Below are 17,391 nucleotides of genomic sequence, written 5' to 3'. Positions count from 1 at the left end.
ATAATTATGTGTATAATGTAATAAATAGATAAGAACTGCAGAGGAATGACTATTTTTTCCAAAATAAACCGTAGTTAAGAGCATTATCACCACTTGATTGCAAAGAAGAAAATAATGACAAAATAAAATTTAAAAAAGCCAGTCCTCAAGGGGTTAATGGGGGTGTCTGGAATTGTTTTATGGACGCCTCCTATTTCCTCTTCAATGATAATAATCTGTCAGAGGTAACAGCTGGACCTTATAACATGTTAGCAACAGCTCTTATGTTTTGTCTCCGGCGCAGGAGCGATTTGATGACGTCACCGCATTCACTTTACATTGGAGTTGAGCTCCAACAAAATGGCCGCCAGAGAAGCAAACGAGACCTGTGCCCTCTATCGGTGGGTGATCGGCTGTGACTGTAGGAGGGAAGCACTACATGGGTTAGAGGCCAGTTCTCACTTCCTGCACATGGTAGAGCCGGTAATATCGAGGTAACACAGCTGTATGTTCTGTACTGCTCTCCTCTGTATGTTAGCGCTATAGGAGGGTGTAATATTACTGCTCTGTGTAACGTGGGGAGGAGGAGCCTGTGTTGTTATTCTCTGCCAAGTACTACAGCTCCCAGCATGTCATGTCCGCCTGGTATCTCAGTCCCGGTCGGCTTTGGCTATGTGCACACGATGCCTTTTACACCTGGAGAGTATGCCTGGCAAGTTTTTCGAGCCGACGATGCTTTCGGAAACCTTGGTCATTTTTTGCGACATCTTTGCTGCCAAAAACTGGGACAACTTGGCTGCGATACAAGTTCGCTAGGTGTCTCCGCTTCATTGCAGCGTAATATGAGTGAGTCGGGGTCTCATTGGGACCCTGAGGGGACTGCGACATCAACGATCAAGTTGCAAAAAGTTGCAGTCCCCTGGGGGTCCCCCTTTACTGATATTGCGCTGCATTGTCGCTGTGTACCCCCCTAGCCTAAGGTAGTAGGCGGACTCCAAGCAGAAGTCGCCGGAAGAATGCTCGAAAGACTGAAGGTTTGCACTGTAATGTGTCTGACAGGAGATGTCTGTGATGAGTCAATATCTTATGGGGAAACTCTGACTAATGTTCCATTATCCTATAAAGAGAGCACGGCACTCAGGAATAGTTTGGTTGTTGGTGCTCAAGTCGGGTATCCAACCCATCAATCAAAAATGACAAAAATCTTGGCACTCAATATGTGAAATATTCAGACACTTTTATTTTGTGCATCCAGACAGAAAGGTTTAAACTTTTTCGGTCCAGCATAGGACCTTCATCAGAAAAATCTCGTTTACTGAAATATACATACAAAAACAAGGCGTTAATTGCTGTCCGCATCATCACAGAAATACATACTAACAAAAGACATGACAAAAATATATGTTCCAACTTCATCAAAAATTCAAAGGAGAGAGAGATGGCTAGTAGAGGTACTATCCAAGGGTGCTTTGCTGAGTCAGGCGATGGTAACTCCAAAAGTGCTGTGCTGGTCGTTAAGGAAGAGGGATCCTATAAGTGAGTATTGTTGAGCATAGAAGGAATTACAACAGATAATAACTTGTAATAGTATGGTGCGCCCTTGTGCTTTGAAGGATACAGGTATAGCGATATCTCATACATGTGCAATCTAGTGCTTCCAAGATGGCTAGGAATAGAAGTCACACCAATGCCTGAAATAAATAAATCCTTGCAATGGTAGCCAAAAGAAGGACAAAGTAGAGAGTCTAAAAGCAAAATGGAGGTTCTAATTAAATGCAATAGATGTGACACAATGTATATGGCAGTCATACAGCAGCACAGAACCAACTATGTGTGGTCATATAGACTGAAAAAAAGGTCTAAGATGGAATACCTGGATGGCCAGTGGAAATGTTAAATGGCTGGCGTCTGGAAAGCGTATGTGGACTGAGCCGTCCAAAATTAGAACAGGCAGCTGCAAAATAAATGGCCTATCAACCAGTGAAATACAAGAGGGAGACAAGGAATAGGCTGAAGGAAGATAAATATAAAAAAGGGACCTCTAGGGTCACTAAAATAAGGTCAGACCACAGACCAGGGCTTCACCAGGTAAATAGAGCAGGAGATGAGGTGCATGCCGGACTCCTGTCACTTGACTCTTCACACTTTTCTTTCTTTTTACAGCGCAATTCAATTCTAGAGGTTGTATACCCACTGCTATCAGCGCTGTCTTCACTCCTTAGCCATCTCTCTCTCCTTTGAATTTTTGATGAAGTTGGAACATATATTTTTGTCATGTCTTTTGTTAGTATGTATTTCTGTGATGATGCGGACAGCAATTAACGCCTTGTTTTTGTTCTTTTTTTTTTGTATGTATATTTCAGTAAACAAGATTTTTCTGATGAAGGTCCTATGCTGGACCGAAAACGTTTAAACCTTTCTGTCTGGATGCACAAAATAAGTGTCTGAATATTTCACATATTGAGTGCCAAGATTTTTGTCATTTTTAATGTTCCATTATCGTTAGCAGGCAAAATGTGCTGTTTGTGCGCACACGATCCTTGTACTTCCGGCTGGTATCCTGCATGGGACCAAGGGAGAGAAATGTGATGGACGTCTCTACCCTCCATGCTCAGCCTTATAATCTGCAGCCGGTCCGACCACACGGAAATAAATATATGAATGTTGTGCATCTTATGTATAGTATTCCTCTATAATGAGATTGCAGCATATGATATTAAGGAGTTGTTGTTTTGTTCTTAAAGGATAAATACATTTCATAATGGTTGTAAAGAAGAAGAAAGAGATGAGCGTGGATGTGTTAACCCTCGATAGTCCCAGTAGTCGAAATCTTAAAGGTGAGTTTACGGGGAAAGTGCAATTCTTCCAAACCTATTAAAGAGGTTGCCTCTCGGCAGCGCACAGTCCTGTGTAAGCAGGAGATGAGCTGCCGATAATATGCAGGACCTTAGGTGTCCATGGTTACAACCACTGATATAGTGACAGCTTTATGCCAGTGGTCGTAACCATGGATACCCAAGGGCCTGCAATGCCTGTGCATGAGGAAAGAGACATAGAGAATATTATAATTATTATACCTAATGTATATTGGGATAGGATTCTGTAGATGCGAATACCCATTTGGGGTAAGTTCACATTAGGCGTTTTTTTAATGCAAATTTTCATCTGCGTTTTGCAGTACCAGCTATGTCTGAGACTTGAGAAATCTCATGCGCACACATTGTTTTGTTTTTTTTTTTTATCAGGATTTTGTGCTTTGCATGTTCTCCTGGTCACAGACCATGTCACTTCTTTCAGTGTTTTTTTTGGCGTTTTTCACCCATTGACATGACTGGGTGGTGAAAAAACGCTGAAAATCCGCAGCAAAAACACGCGTTTTTTGTGCCAAAACCTGATTCTGTAGAATAGGACTTTTTTTTTTTTTTTTTTTGCACTAAAGTTTATCAGCATGCACAAAAGTCAAATCTAGCATGCCAAAAACCGCAGCGAAGAACCAACCAAAACATGTGTTTTCTGCAGCTTCTTTCCTGCCAAGAGATCAGGTTTTGATGCAGAAAAAAAGAATAAAACGCTGAGAAAAAGCCCAATGTGAAATTGCCCTTAAAGGGAATCTGTCACCTTTTTTTTTTGCCCTATCAGCTGCTGGCATTGACATCAGGGGCTTATCTACAGCATTCTGTAATGCTGTAGATAAGCCTCCGATGTAACCTGAAAGAGAAGAAAAAGAAGTTATATTATACTCCCCGGAGGGGGCGGTCCAGTCCGATGGGTGTCGCGGTCCGGCTCCTCCCATCTTCATACGATGCTGTCCTCTTCTTCCCTTCCGCACCTTCCCTGCCGCACCTCAAGCTCACTAGACATCTTTGAGCCTGTTTCAGAAGAAGAAGTTTCCAAGCTCCTCGCTTCTGCTCGGCCTACAACCTGCAACAGTGACCCTATTCCTTCACAGCTCCTGCAGTCTCTCTCACCAGTGGTCACCACTCACCTGACTAAAATATTTAACCTCTCTCTTTCTTCAGGTATATTTCCCTCCTCATTTAAACATGCCATCATAACCCCTTTACTTAAAAAGCCATCCCTGGACCAGAACTGCACTGCTAACTGCAGACCTGTCTCTAACCTTCCCTTCATCTCTAAACTCCTGGAACGCCTGGTCCACTCCCGTCTAATCCGCTATCTCTCGGATAACTCTCTTCTCGACCCCTTACAATCTGGTTTCCGCTCTTTACACTCTACTGAAACTGCCCTCACTAAAGTCTCTAATGATTTAATAACAGCTAAATCGAAAGGTCATTGCTCCCTGCTGATTCTCCTGGATCTCTCTGCCGCATTTGACACTGTGGATCACCAGCTCCTCCTCACTATGCTCCGCTCTATAGGCCTCAAGGACACGGCCCTCTCCTGGTTCTCCTCCTACCTCTCTGACCGCTCCTTCACTGTATCTTTTTCCGGCTCCTCTTCCTCTTCTCGTCCCCTTACTATCGGGGTCCCGCAGGGCTCAGTCCTAGGCCCCCTCCTCTTCTCTTTATACACTGCCCCTATTGGACAAACAATCAGCAGATTTGGGTTCCAGTATCATCTCTATGCTGATGACACCCAATTATACACTTCTTCCCCTGACATCACCCCTACCCTAATTCAAAATACCAAGGATTGTCTGTCTGCTGTCTCTAGCATCATGTCCTCCCTCTATCTGAAACTAAATCTCTCTAAAACTGAACTTCTTGTGTTTCTCCCCTCTACTAACCTCACTCTACCTAACATCGAAATAACCCTGGAGGGTTCAACCATAACTCCCAAGCAGCATGCCCGCTGTCTTGGGGTCATATTCGACACTGAACTTTCCTTTACTCCGTACATCCGATCACTCAGTCGCTCTTGTCACCTGCATCTTAAAAACATCTCCAGAATCCGACCTTTTCTCACCTTTGAAACTGCTAAGACTCTTACTGTCGCTCTTATTCATTCTCGCCTGGACTACTGCAACTCTCTTCTGATCGGTCTCCCTCTTACCAAACTTTCTCCTCTCCAATCCATCTTGAATGCGGCAGCCAGGGTCATATTTCTGTCCAGCCGCTTCACCGATGCCTCCATCTTGTGCCAGTCATTACACTGGCTACCTATTCGCTACAGGGTCCAGTATAAACTCATCTCTCTCACCCACAAAGCTCTCCACTGTTCTGCACCGCCTTATATCTCCTCTCTCATCTCTGTCTATCGCCCTACACGTGCCCTCCGTTCTACAAATGACCCAAGACTAACATCCCCCGTAATCCGAACCTCGCACCTCCGCCTCCAAGACTTCTCTCGTGCTGCTCCAGCTCTCTGGAATGCACTTCCCCAGGCGATCAGACTGATACCTAGCCCTGACCTATTCAAGCGCGCTTTGAAAACCCATCTCTTCAAACAAGCCTACCACATCAACTACCCAGCAAGCTAACTTTGCCCTGTTCCCTCCTTCCAAATATTATTCTGAATCTGCACCCTACTATTCATCTGTCTCCACACCCTTCATGCACATGATAACTGCACTTGATACTTGTCTATTGCACTTAAACACACGGGCTGATGACCGGATCATGCAGCTTTATATGAAAATCCCTATTATAATTGCCAGACCTGAATTAACAAGCATTTTTCACCTACTGTGTCCCCCCATTTCCTTGTAGATTGTAAGCTTGCGAGCAGGGACCTCACTCCTAATGTCACTGTTTGAATTGTCTTAACTTGTATTGAATTTATTGTCTGTACATGTCCCCGCTTAATTGTAAAGTGCTGCGGAATATGTTGGCGCTATATAAATAAAAATTATTATTATTATTATTATTATTATTATTATTCCCTTCCTGTCGTGGCTCCAGCGTAGGTGCACTGCTCTGCCCAGTTGAGGGCAGAGCAGAATACTGCAAAGCGCAGGTGCCATACCTCTCCCGACGCCTGCGCACTGCAGGACTCTGCTCTGCCCTCAACAGGACAGAGCAGTCCGCCTGCGCTGGAGCCACGACAGGAAGGGACGAAGAGGACGGCATAGTATGAAGATGGGAGGAGCCGGACCACGACACCCATCGGACCGGACCGCCCACCTCGGTGAGTATAATCTAACGTGTTTTTCTTATCTTTCAGGTTACATCGGAGGCTTATCTACAGCATTACAGAATGCTGTAGATAAGCTCCTGATGTCAATGCTGGCAGCTGATAGGGCAAAAAAAAAGGGTGACAGATTCCCTTTAAGGCAGAATTGGTCAATTAGCCGGAACAATGATGTAAGGGATAGAACTAGGGACAGAATCGGTAGACAAAACTGTGGTCTGAGAAATAGCCGGGTCAAGTTGGTCAATGCAGAGAGAACAAGCCGAAGTCATATTTGGAAGGGGGGCCCTGGAGAAAGACAAAGTCAAGGTCACAAGACGGGTCCGGAATGAAATTGCAGGAATATGGTGACAGACGTCACTAGGCCAGGGTCTCGCGAGCTTGTTAAGTGCTATGTACTTCTGGCAACTGTGGGACTAGGTAGCAGCTGATCATTGGTGGTGCCGGATGTTGGACTCCCAACTCCTATGTCATCAGTATCGTAGTCTTTTGAACTAATTTGCTGCTAAAAGTTTCACTGTGGATTAATGCGTCCATGAATTCCTACTGTGTTTCTGGTGTTTTTGACAATGCAGTAATCGTAGTTTTGCACTTTCTAGCATTTACAGATGACACTGAAGAGAGTTTGTCTTCTCTGCTCTTGCAATGTTTACAACTTCACGATGGCGTTCAGCAAATCCACTGTGTCAAGAAGGTGAGAAGCCAAAGAAGTATCTGTAATATCAGTATATTTATTATGCATAGTGCTTTCATATTCCGCAGCACTTTACAGATATTATAATCACTGTCACCATTGGGCTCACAATCTAGATTCTCTATTAGTATGTCTTTAGAATGTGGGAGGAAACCCACGCAAACACGGGGAGAACATACAAACTCCTTGCAGATGTTGTCCTTGGTGGGATTTGAACCCAGGACCCCATTGTGCAAAGGAACAGTGCTAACCACTGAGCCACTGTACAGCGCAAACCACATAGCCACCGTGCTGCCAAGTTATATTATATGCATCAACGACCCATCTTTTGCCCTCAGCAAAGGCCTTGCCCCTTAGTAAATTCATCATGACAACTTTCTATGCATTCTATAGTTTTGCTGCTGTTACAGTAAAGAATCCCTTTTCTTTGTTGGTCTAGAAACCTGCCTTCCTCTAGACATAGAGGGAGATGAATGGGTGAGATTATGCATTTGTTCTATTATTAAGGACGTCCGCTTCATACTTGCATAAGACTTGTCACGTAGCTGTTGACGCAGCGTCGGCAGCACCTCTTGCTGTTCCAAAATCCTCCTCAAAATCTGCTTCAAAAATGTTTGGAAGATTTAAGCCACCTATGGAATATCCATTTTCTTTTTTTGTGGAGGTTTTTTTAATTTTGTCCTTTTTTTTTTTTTTTTTTTTTTTCTCCCTGCTTCAGGTTTCGAAAAATGCCTGATGTAAAAGAAAAATAAGTGCAGGTCACTTATGTAGAGTGGACCTTGATGGAATCCACTTCAAACAATACACTGTTCAATCAAAAGGCTGCACAAAGTATTTAAAGGGTATCTGTCAGCAGTTTTTCACCCCTCATACTATTTATATCCATTTGTGGCTCTTTCTAAGCTAAATCCAGCAGTACCTTTACATGGTCAGTCAGTTCTCTGTTCGTAAGAAATTATCGTTTGAATTGATATGCAAATGAGGCTGAAGAGCTATGGTAGATCTGAAGCCTCTGTCACTCCAGCTCTATTACCCGCTCAGTGATGCCTCCTTTTGATTGTATGACATCAAGTAGGAGGATGCGGCATTGGGCAGGGAATAGAGCCAGCGTAACAGAGGCTTGGGAAGTGCTTCCCTGTGCCAAAAGCACTTAAACTTCATTTTCTTAACCATTCAAATGCTGTTTTCTCAGGAATGGAGGAACAGTCTGGCCATGTAAGTGTATAGTTGGTTTTATCTTTGAGAGAGCTACATGGACAGCTACAGATGTTCTTCCCAAACTCTTCAAAAAAGTAAAACTTTTCAAAAAACATCCTAAAAAAGGAGTGTTTTCTGAAGTAGTTTCCACTTGAAAACTCATCGTTTTTTAAAGCTTCTAAAATCCCTGGGATATATTAGCCTAGCAGTGAGTTTTTCTTTTACATGGGACTGAAGCTACAGGAAAGTGTAGCGTCTACATTGATGCTTTAATGAAAGCTTTACTTGTAGATTACTGCCAAGATATTGAGAAAGAAAGCAATATACATGAATCTATGGGCTTTCAGACCACCCATTGACTTTAAACGTCCCAAAGGGTCCGCCTCCTACTCTGTTGTGATGTTAACACGTGATCGTGTAGCTGCAGAAGCTGGAATTTGGCTGTCAAGGCAGAGATGGTTTATTTCTGCCTGTGCCGCCTTTATCACTGAATACACAGAACTAAACAAGCATTGTGTCCATAGTAATTGGAAGAGGTGACTGTGTTCCTTCCTCCATACACACCGGTCATGTGATTACTGTGTATAGGAAGGGAGCAGTAGCTACTGGTTCATAGGGGACATAGATATCTCTGTTACAAGCTGCTCTTCCCCTGCAACTTGGGGCTAATGTACAAGCCCCAGTTACAGTGAAAATAACATAAAATCAAAAATATTTCAATATTTAAATACCTTGTCAAAGGTCTTTTATAAATATGAAAAAAAAAATGCCACTGTCAGTCCAAATTGCTGTTTCAACCTCCCCCGTGTCCAATATATAAATGGGGGACAAAGTTTTAAATATATTTTTGTGGTCATAAAAAATCAAACTAAAATAAATGGGGAAAAAGAGACACTTCATTTACCTTATTTCTCCTTCGCCTCATTGGGGGACAAAGGACCATGGGTGTTATGCTGCTGCCACTAGGAGGACACTAAGTAAACATAGAAGAAATTAACTCCTCCTCTGCAGTATACACCCTCCTACCGGCTCTTAGTGACCCAGTTCTTGCTTAGTGTCTGTAGGAGGCACATGGGTCTGGGATTCAGACCCCAACTTTATTATTTTTATTCTTCATTTTTTTTCCCCATGGATTAAAGGGGCGACGGGTCCTTTCACGGTCCCGATCTCCCCAAATCTTCAACAGGTGGGAACTCGGAGTGTCGCCTCACTGTACCCCCTCCTGCAACGCTACAATACCTGGGCTCATTTCAGGGGCGATAGGTCCCTCTAGGGCCCCGGTCTCCCCACTTTACAAACAGATGGAAACATGGGGTGTCACTCCCACGTATCCCCTTCTGGAGCCAGGCCTAATGCCGAACGACGATCCTGTTCCATCCCAACGGATTGAACCCACGGGATGCACAGAAACTCCAGCAGCGTCCGTGCAGCCCCACTACATGACCTCTAAGAGAAAGCGGATGATGACGGGAGGCAGATTGGTCTGGCCAAAATCAGTCACAACAGTTACCTACCTTCTGAGGCAGTGAGTCTGGCCTACCAGATCGCACGGGCCGGAGATTATGTGGTGCATGCCTTGCTACATGCAGCCAGCTGCGCCACACTAGCAGCTGCAAATGCCATCACTCTCACAAGAGCATTATGGCTCAAAGAATTGCGAGCGGATTCTGCTTCCAAGAAATCCTTAACATCTCTGGCTTACCAGAGTGGGCGCTTGTTCGGAGATAAACTGGATCAACTTATCTCTGACGCTATGGGAGGGAAGAGCAAATTTCTTCCCCCAACACCAGAAATCAACACCAGGTTCTGTTTCGGCCCTTTCGCGGCACCACAAGCTGGTCCTCTACGATCGCTTCTGCCGGCTCAACTTGTCCCCCACGTAGAGACAGGTGTTCCCAGGCTTCGTACAAACCCACTCCTTCCTGGAAAAGCAGGCCCAGACAGTCTGGATCCAGATCCCATAGATTCTATGCGCTATGACTCGTTGCCGTATCCGGTGGCCACCAACAAGGTAGGCGGCCGTCTGCTCTTGTTCCGTCAAGCCCGGTTTGCGATCGTTCACGATCAATGGGTCAGAGATCTAGTGTCCTCCGGATACAAAATAGAGTTCCCCCCCCCCCCCCCAGCACGGTTTTTCCTGTCTCTCTCCCCCCCCCCCCCAAGGCAGAAGCACGAGCAACCTTGTTCTACCGAGCCATAAATGCACTCCTCAAAGACTGAGTCATAGTACCTGTTCCGCAAGCCGAAAGATTCAAAGGGTTTTACTCAAACCTGTTTGTCATTCCGAAAAAAGACGGAACGGTACTGCCTATTCTGGACCTAAAACTGTTGAACAAGTTTGTCAAGGTTCGTCACTTTAGAATGGAGTCCCTCCGTTCAGTCATCACCTCAATGGAGAAAGGAGAATTTCTCGCGTCCATCGACATCCAGGATGCTTATCTTCATATCTCAATCTTTCCCTCCCACCAAAGATTCCTGCACTTTGCGGTCCGCGAGGAGCACTTCCAATTCACTGCCTTGCCCTTCGGTCTCGCCATCGCCTCCAGAGTGTTCACCAAGGTCATGGTGGCTGTCATGTCCATTCTACACTCTCGGGGCATGGTGATCCTACCGTATCTAGATGACTGCTCATCAAGGGAATGTCTTTTCAGGCCTGTGCAGAGTGTGTGGGCATCACTGTGGACACTCTTTCTCGTCTGGGCAATTTTAAACAAGTCTTCACCGGTACCAGCTCAAGGGATTTCCTTTTTGGGGATGATCCTAGACACTTCCCGAGGGTTAGTGATTCTCCTCCTGAAAAAGTCTCAACCTTGCAGCAGTGAGCCCTGAGGCTCTCCCTCCCCCGTCCTCACTCACTTGCGATTTGGCATGCAGGTACTGGACAGGATGGTGGCAGCTATAGAGGTGGTTCCATTTTCCGAACTATACCTCCACCCTCTGCAATAGGCGCTTCTGATGGCATGGGACAAGAACCCGCTTTCTCTGGACGGTCGGTTCCGGCTGTCCCAGCGGGTTAGGCAGACCCTCAGGTGGTGAACGGTGAGGTCCTCACTGGATCAGGGAAAATCCTTTCTCCCAGTACATTGGCTTGTGGTGACCACTGATGCCAGTCTTCTCGGATAGGGAGCGGTCTTCCATCGCCACACTGCCCAGGGACGCTAGTCCACTCTGGAATCGTGCCTAACGATAAACATTCTGGAAATTCGAGCAATCAAGTTAGCCCTCCTGCGATTCCATCATCTCCTAGCATGTCGCGCCATTCGGATTCAGTTGAACAACCGCCACGGTGGCAGCATACATCACAACCATCAGGGGGGCACTCAGAGCAGAAGATGCTCGAAGTGACTCACATCCTCCGATGGGCCGAAAAGAATCACTCAGTCATTTCAGCAGTTCACATCCCGGGGGTAGAGAATTGGGCGGCAGACTTTCTCAGCCGTCAGGGTCTCGCCTCGGGAGAGTGCTCCCTTCATCCGGAGGTCTTTCAGCAGATTTGCCATCGCTGGGGGACGCCGGACGTCTATCTCATGGCCTCAAGGCTAAATGCAAAGGTTCCGGTGTTTGCAGCCTGTTTCCGCGACCCAATAGCCATCGGGTCGGACACTCTGGTTCTCCCGTGGCATCAGTTTCGTCTCTCATGTGTTTTCCCCCTCCCATTACTTCCAAAAGTCATCCGGAAGATCAGAGCAGAAGGGATTCCAGTGATCCTCGTCGCCCCAGATTGGCCACGCCGGGCGTGGTACGCGGAGCTACTGCAGCTCGTCGCCAACATTCCCTGGCATCTGCCGGACCTCCCGAACTTGCTTTCCCAGGGCCCAATTTGCCACCAGAACTCGAGAGCCCTCAGTTTAACGGTCTGACCATTGAATCCTGGGTTTTAACCCAAGCCGGTTTCTCCCAGCAGGTGATTTCCACCATGATTAGGGCCCGGAAACCAACATCTATGCGCATTTATCATCGTACCTGGAAGACCTTTTTCTCTTGGTGCAGAGCCCGTGGTCGCTCTCCACTTGCTTTTTCCTTTCCGTCCATTTTGGAGTTTCTCCAGGCAGGCCTAGACTCAGGTCTTGTGCTTGCTTCCCTCAAGTCACAAATTTCAGCCTTATTCGTCCTGTTCCAACGCAGGATAGCTACCAGATCACAGGTGAGGACCTTCATGCAGGGAGTTTCCCATGTGATGCCTCCCTACAAAATACCGTTGGAGTCTTGGGACCTTAATTTGGTCTTAGGGGTTCTTCAAGAGGCCCCTTTCGAGCCACTGCAGGATGTGTCATTGACTCTTCTTTCTTGGAAAGTAACCTTTCTAGTGGCGGTAATGTCAATCAGACGGGTCTCGGAATTGGCGGCCTTGTCTTGCAGATCTCCGTTCCTGAGTTTCCACCCGGACAAGGTTGTGCTGAGGAAGTCTCCGTCCTTTTTGCCTAAAGTCATTTCCTCCTTCCATCTGAATGAGGACATTGTTCTCCCCTTGTTCAGCCCAAAAGGCTCTCCACACATTGGACTTGGTGAAAGCACTTAGGAAGTATGTCTCCCGTACGGCGCCTTTCCGCAAGTCGGATGCTCTCTTCATGCTTCTGGAGGGACCCAGAAAGGGTCTACCTGCTTCTAAGGCTACAATAGCCAGGTGGATCCGCTCCGCGATCCAGGAAGCTTACCGTGTCAGAGGCAGACCTATCCCAGCGGGGATTAAGGCACACTCCACTCGTTCAGTGGGGGCTTCCTGGGCCATCCAGCACCAGGTTTCGGCACAGCAAGTCTGCAAGGCTGCGACTTGGTCCAGCTTGCACATGTTTGTGAAACACTACAATATTCATGCTCAGACTTCTTCAGATGCCGCCCTTGGCAGACGGATTCTGCAATCGGCAGTATCGCATCTGTAGCACAAATGTAGCCTGCCGGTACATGAGATTTCAGCTGTCGTGCTGTTTCCCACTCAGGGACTGCTTTAGGACATCCCACGGTCCTGTGTCCCCCAATGAGGCGAAGGAGAAACAGGGATTTTTGTGTGTACTCGCCGTAAAATCCTTTTCTCTGAGCCAATCATTGGGAGACATCACCCACCCTGTTGGCCTTATGGCTTGGTTTTTTGGTTACTTAGTTTGGCTTATTAGCCTTCTGTTTCATACCTGTGATCTCCAACTGAACATTCATGGTTTACACCACTGACAATGCAAGAAAATCTTCTAACCTTAATTTTGTTTTTCCGTTTCAGATTGCACCACTTCTGGAAAGCCTGCCCAGCAGTTCCCACAGTTCAGACGAGCTCCACTGCTGCTTGGATGTTTTAGCTGAAATGTACTTTACGGTTTGCACCAAGAACCCCCTTAAAAAGGTTTTGGCAAGGTAACCTAAGCTGACTTTCTAATATATTTGTGCCTTTTCATGTAGAGCCTGAAATTGCAGTTCACTCATTTCTAGATGTGAACAGGAGCCATAATTTTTTTTTTTTTTTTTTTTTTTTAGCTTCCTTAGTCTCCCTTGGGGCTCATTCAGATTTTTCACGCAGGAGAAAATCAGTCCAAGATGCATCAGTTTTTTTTATTTGGCCCAAATTTCATCAGTTTTTCTCGGGGTGGGGGACGGGGGATTTCTCAACGTTATCATACCAAGCAGTCAGTGATGGACAGACGGCATCTGAGTACTGTCCAATTTTTTTTCCACAGACCCGTAGACTTGCATTAGCGAGAAAGACCTGAGACTTGGATTAAAGTCGGACAAGTCTCTGTGATTATGTGTGACCACAAAGTCGGCAAAACACTCGGGACTCCATATACTACGATAGGTACGAGTTCTATCTGAGAAAAACAGAACTCGCCCAAGAAAAACTGAAGTCTGATCGAGCCTTAAGGTTTCATTCAGTTGTCAGAAGTGATGAACGAGTGTGCTCGAATAACGTGTTTTCCGTGCATGTTCGAATGCTAATAGTGTCTTCAGTGTGCTCGAATACTATATTCCATTCCTCGCTGCTGCATGTCTCGCCGCTGTTCGACAGCCACAACATATGCAGAGATCGCCTAACAAAACATGTAATCCATGCATGTGTTGTGCTTGCTCAGATAACGCCCTATCAGAGCACGCTCGCTCATCACTAGTCGTCAGTGGTTTTTCTCTTGTGCAAAAATGGTCTGAGCTTTATTAGTATTTTTGATCGGAGTTTCACTAGTTTTACTCTAATGGAAAAAGAAAAACTAACAAAGGTTTTTCAACTTTCTCATATCAAACAGTCCATGAAAATCTCTTATGGCATCCGAATGGTGTCCAAATTTTTTTTTTTTTTTTTTTTTTTTTTAACAGCCCCTTAGATTTTCATTGGTGAGATTGAGCTGAAACTTGGATAAAAATCTGTCTTGTCTCCACGATGTTATGCTGACCACTCAGTCCGTGAAAATACATGGTCGTGAGAACAGCGCCATAGATTATAATGGGTATAAATTTTGTCATTCGAAAAAGACATAAGTTGTATGCAAAAAAATGACGTCTGAATGAGCCCTTACAGTGTGAATTGCTGGCTGCAGAATGAGTTATTTGAGAATCCATCAGTGAGCTGGTTCAAATGGGAGAATTAATAACTCTAGTCTTTTAAGCTGCTGTCTCAACAGAACCAGATGATTGACAGATTCACAGTTAACTCATTCTGTAGCCAACAACAGACCGTGCAACACGGCGGCTACAGAAGGCAAACAATGCAGCATTTTTAATAAAACCCAAATGCAAAAATGATTTTTAAACATGCGTATGTGTATTTAATGAAAAAAATTGCCTCAAAAGTTTCCATATAGTGCACATATATCATGATCAGCAGGACAGCAGTGAGTAGACTGTCATTTACAAGGTGAAGGATAACACCTGGTTGTAAATGTATCCATGTTTCCAGGAGGAATAGCAGAGAAACAAAACATTTTTCTGGCACAGATGTTCCACAATTAATGGGGAATGCAAATAATTACTATAAAAAGACAGATTTGTTATCGGGTGATTACAGGTTCAAGTTTCCTATGGGAGACAATAAGAAAATGTAAAAAATGGTAATTAAGTTTTCCAGTATCCCTCATTTTCCTTTTTCTTTAATTAAAAATATACAAAAACTTCCTTCTCTGTAAAAGACCAAACTTTATTGCACATGCTGAATGGCTTCTTAATAAAACAAATTAAAAGGTGTTCCCTTGGAACGCTCTGCAGAGTTTAGACCTTTTTTTTTTTTTTTGTGGGGTTGTCCAGATAAAACAAGTTACCTTTTTACTTGCTAATTGGAGGGGGTGCAACCACAGAGAGCTGCACCGATCCGTAGAACAGGGAATTTTTCTCATGTACATAATGTTGCGGCCGCTCGGTCGTTCAGATGCTTGAACATCACTCCATTCATTCTCTGAGGCAGCCTGAAACTGCCGAGCACAGCGCTCCGCATCCCCATAAAGAATGATTGGAGCGGCGGTTGAGCATGATCACCTCCACTCCGTTCTAATAGGGGATAAAAGTGTCCCATTCTACAGATCAGTGCCAGACCCCCGTGATCATCAAGGTTATCACCTATTTTGTGGATAACTGATAACTTGACGATTTCACTGGGCAACCTCTTTTAAGAGACTATAGCTTGTCTTATGATATCCGTTGTTAAGTATTCCTATAAGCCCTTTCATTGAGCTACTTAGTTATAACAATTCATTTTATAAAAAAGTTGAAATAAAAGTTATGGTACAAACAAAGCTGTGACTCTAGCTAAAAAAAACAGGATTTTTGGATGCTTATCGTAAAATCTGTTTCTTGGAGCCTTCATTGGGGGACACAGGAAACCATGGGTGTATGCTGCTGCCACTAGGAGGCTGACACTATGTAGAAAAAAGTTAGCCCCTCCGCAGTGTACACCCCACCGACCGGAACTAGGATATTCAGTTAGTGAGAAAGCAGTAGGAGAACCAACATGTAAAAGAGACAGAAACCACAGAAAAACACAAACTCAAACTGTAACAATATAATACAGTAAGCAGAGCTGTTCAATTTGGGAGGGTGCTGTGTCCCCAATGAAGGCTCCGAGAAACAGATTTTACGGTAAGCAACCAAAAATCCTGTTTCCTCTATCACTTCATTGGGGGACACAGGAAACCATGCGACGTCCCAAAGCAGTACCCAAGGGGAGGGAATAGCGGTCAACTCCAATCAGGTTGGAGAACTCGCCACCGTCGCCTGCAAGGTCTTTCTACCTAAGTCGGCATCCGCTGAAGCTAGGCATGGACTCTGAAAAATGGTGAGCATGTGGAGGGCCGATAATCGGTCTGCAGAGGTGCAGGGTGGAGTCCCTATGTGCACCGCCAGGAGGCGCCCACTGCCCAGTTAGTTTGCCTTAAACCCTGAAGAAGGCGCACTGCTCTGACCTGGTAAACCTACAATTGTCGACCGGATTCAGTGAGCATTCACTGAACTGGAGGCCAGAGGGACTCTATACGCCAAGCCAGTGTACCGAAAAAGGTGGGAGGGGCGGCCTTAGCTGGATAGATGCACGTCACCCAGGCCAGGTAGCCTGATGAAAGAGCGCTACGAAGGGTGAGTCTAAGCTGGGCAAAAGGAAAGGAATCAAGAGCGATGGACAGAGCCATGGAGAACCTCTGCGAGGTACAGGGAGAGCACCGAAACTGTGATCCACAGGATATGCAAAACTGCTGCCACAGACTCTGCGAGACTCTGGGAGTGGTTGAGAGCCCTAAAGGGAAAGCTATAAAATGAAAAAGGACCTGCCCCTCGCAAAAACACAGGAATCTCCGAAGACCTGAAGAAATCAGGACCTGGATAAAGGCTTCCATGGGACAAAGGAAAACTCATGCGGCCCCGCGGAAGCAATTACTGAACGAAGAGATTTCATCCTGAAAAGACAAGGATGGACTCCTCTGTTGAGCAATCTTAGATCCCTGTCGAGCCATGCTGAGGAAAAAAACACCAGGAGAACGACGAGGTTTAGCCCGAGGAAGGAGAGCTCGTCCTTCCAGTGACCTCCTTAATAATTTGGTCCAACTTGGAGCCAAACCAACAGAAACCCTGGAAAGGCAAGTTGGTGAGGGACTTCTTTGAGGATAAGTTCGCCTGCCACGCCTTAAGCCAAATAGTCCTTCAGATGGCCATGATATTGCTGGACAACTGGGCAGCATCTGCAGCGGCGTCTGTGGAGGCGGATACCATGTACTTCACTGCAAGAGTAAATTGGTCTGCGAGGATGGCTGATTCCTCCGATCGTGCTCTAGAAAGAATGCCCTGATGGAGCAGCTTGGCCCATGCATCTATAAACTTTGCTACCCTGGTGGAGACAAAGGCAGGGCACAATGTAGTGGCGGACACTTCAACGGTTGATGTTGCCAAGGACTCTATTAGTCCGCCGTTGGTATCCTTGAGGGATGCTAACTCTGGGAGAGGAAGGGCCGTATTGAAGGAAAATCTGGAAACCG

General features: G+C 45.6%; 1 protein-coding gene across 2 annotated transcripts in view; it reads left to right on the top strand.

Moving 5' to 3' along the window:
* Positions 1-333: 333 nt before the first annotated feature.
* Positions 334-17,391, top strand: part of THADA (THADA armadillo repeat containing) — a 102,856-nt gene continuing 85,798 nt past the window's right edge. The window contains exons 1-4 of one of the 2 annotated variants that reach the window (XM_073564199.1): positions 334-473; positions 2,724-2,816; positions 6,669-6,763; positions 13,173-13,303. In XM_073564199.1, coding sequence (XP_073420300.1) covers positions 2,741-2,816; positions 6,669-6,763; positions 13,173-13,303 — 302 coding nt within the window. In that variant the 5' untranslated portion in view covers positions 334-473; positions 2,724-2,740. Of the gene's footprint in view, positions 474-2,723; positions 2,817-6,668; positions 6,764-13,172; positions 13,304-13,623; positions 13,743-17,391 lie in introns of those variants that run through there. The other variant, XM_073564200.1, reaches the window with a different exon arrangement.

The sequence above is a fragment of the Dendrobates tinctorius genome, unplaced genomic scaffold (assembly GCF_039654945.1).
Source record: "Dendrobates tinctorius isolate UK_male_01 unplaced genomic scaffold, ASM3965494v1 ptg000434l, whole genome shotgun sequence".
NCBI classification, from domain to species: Eukaryota; Metazoa; Chordata; class Amphibia; order Anura; family Dendrobatidae; genus Dendrobates; species Dendrobates tinctorius.
The sequence above is the reverse complement of the archived record's forward strand: the minus strand, read 5'-3'. Positions and strand labels throughout refer to the sequence as shown.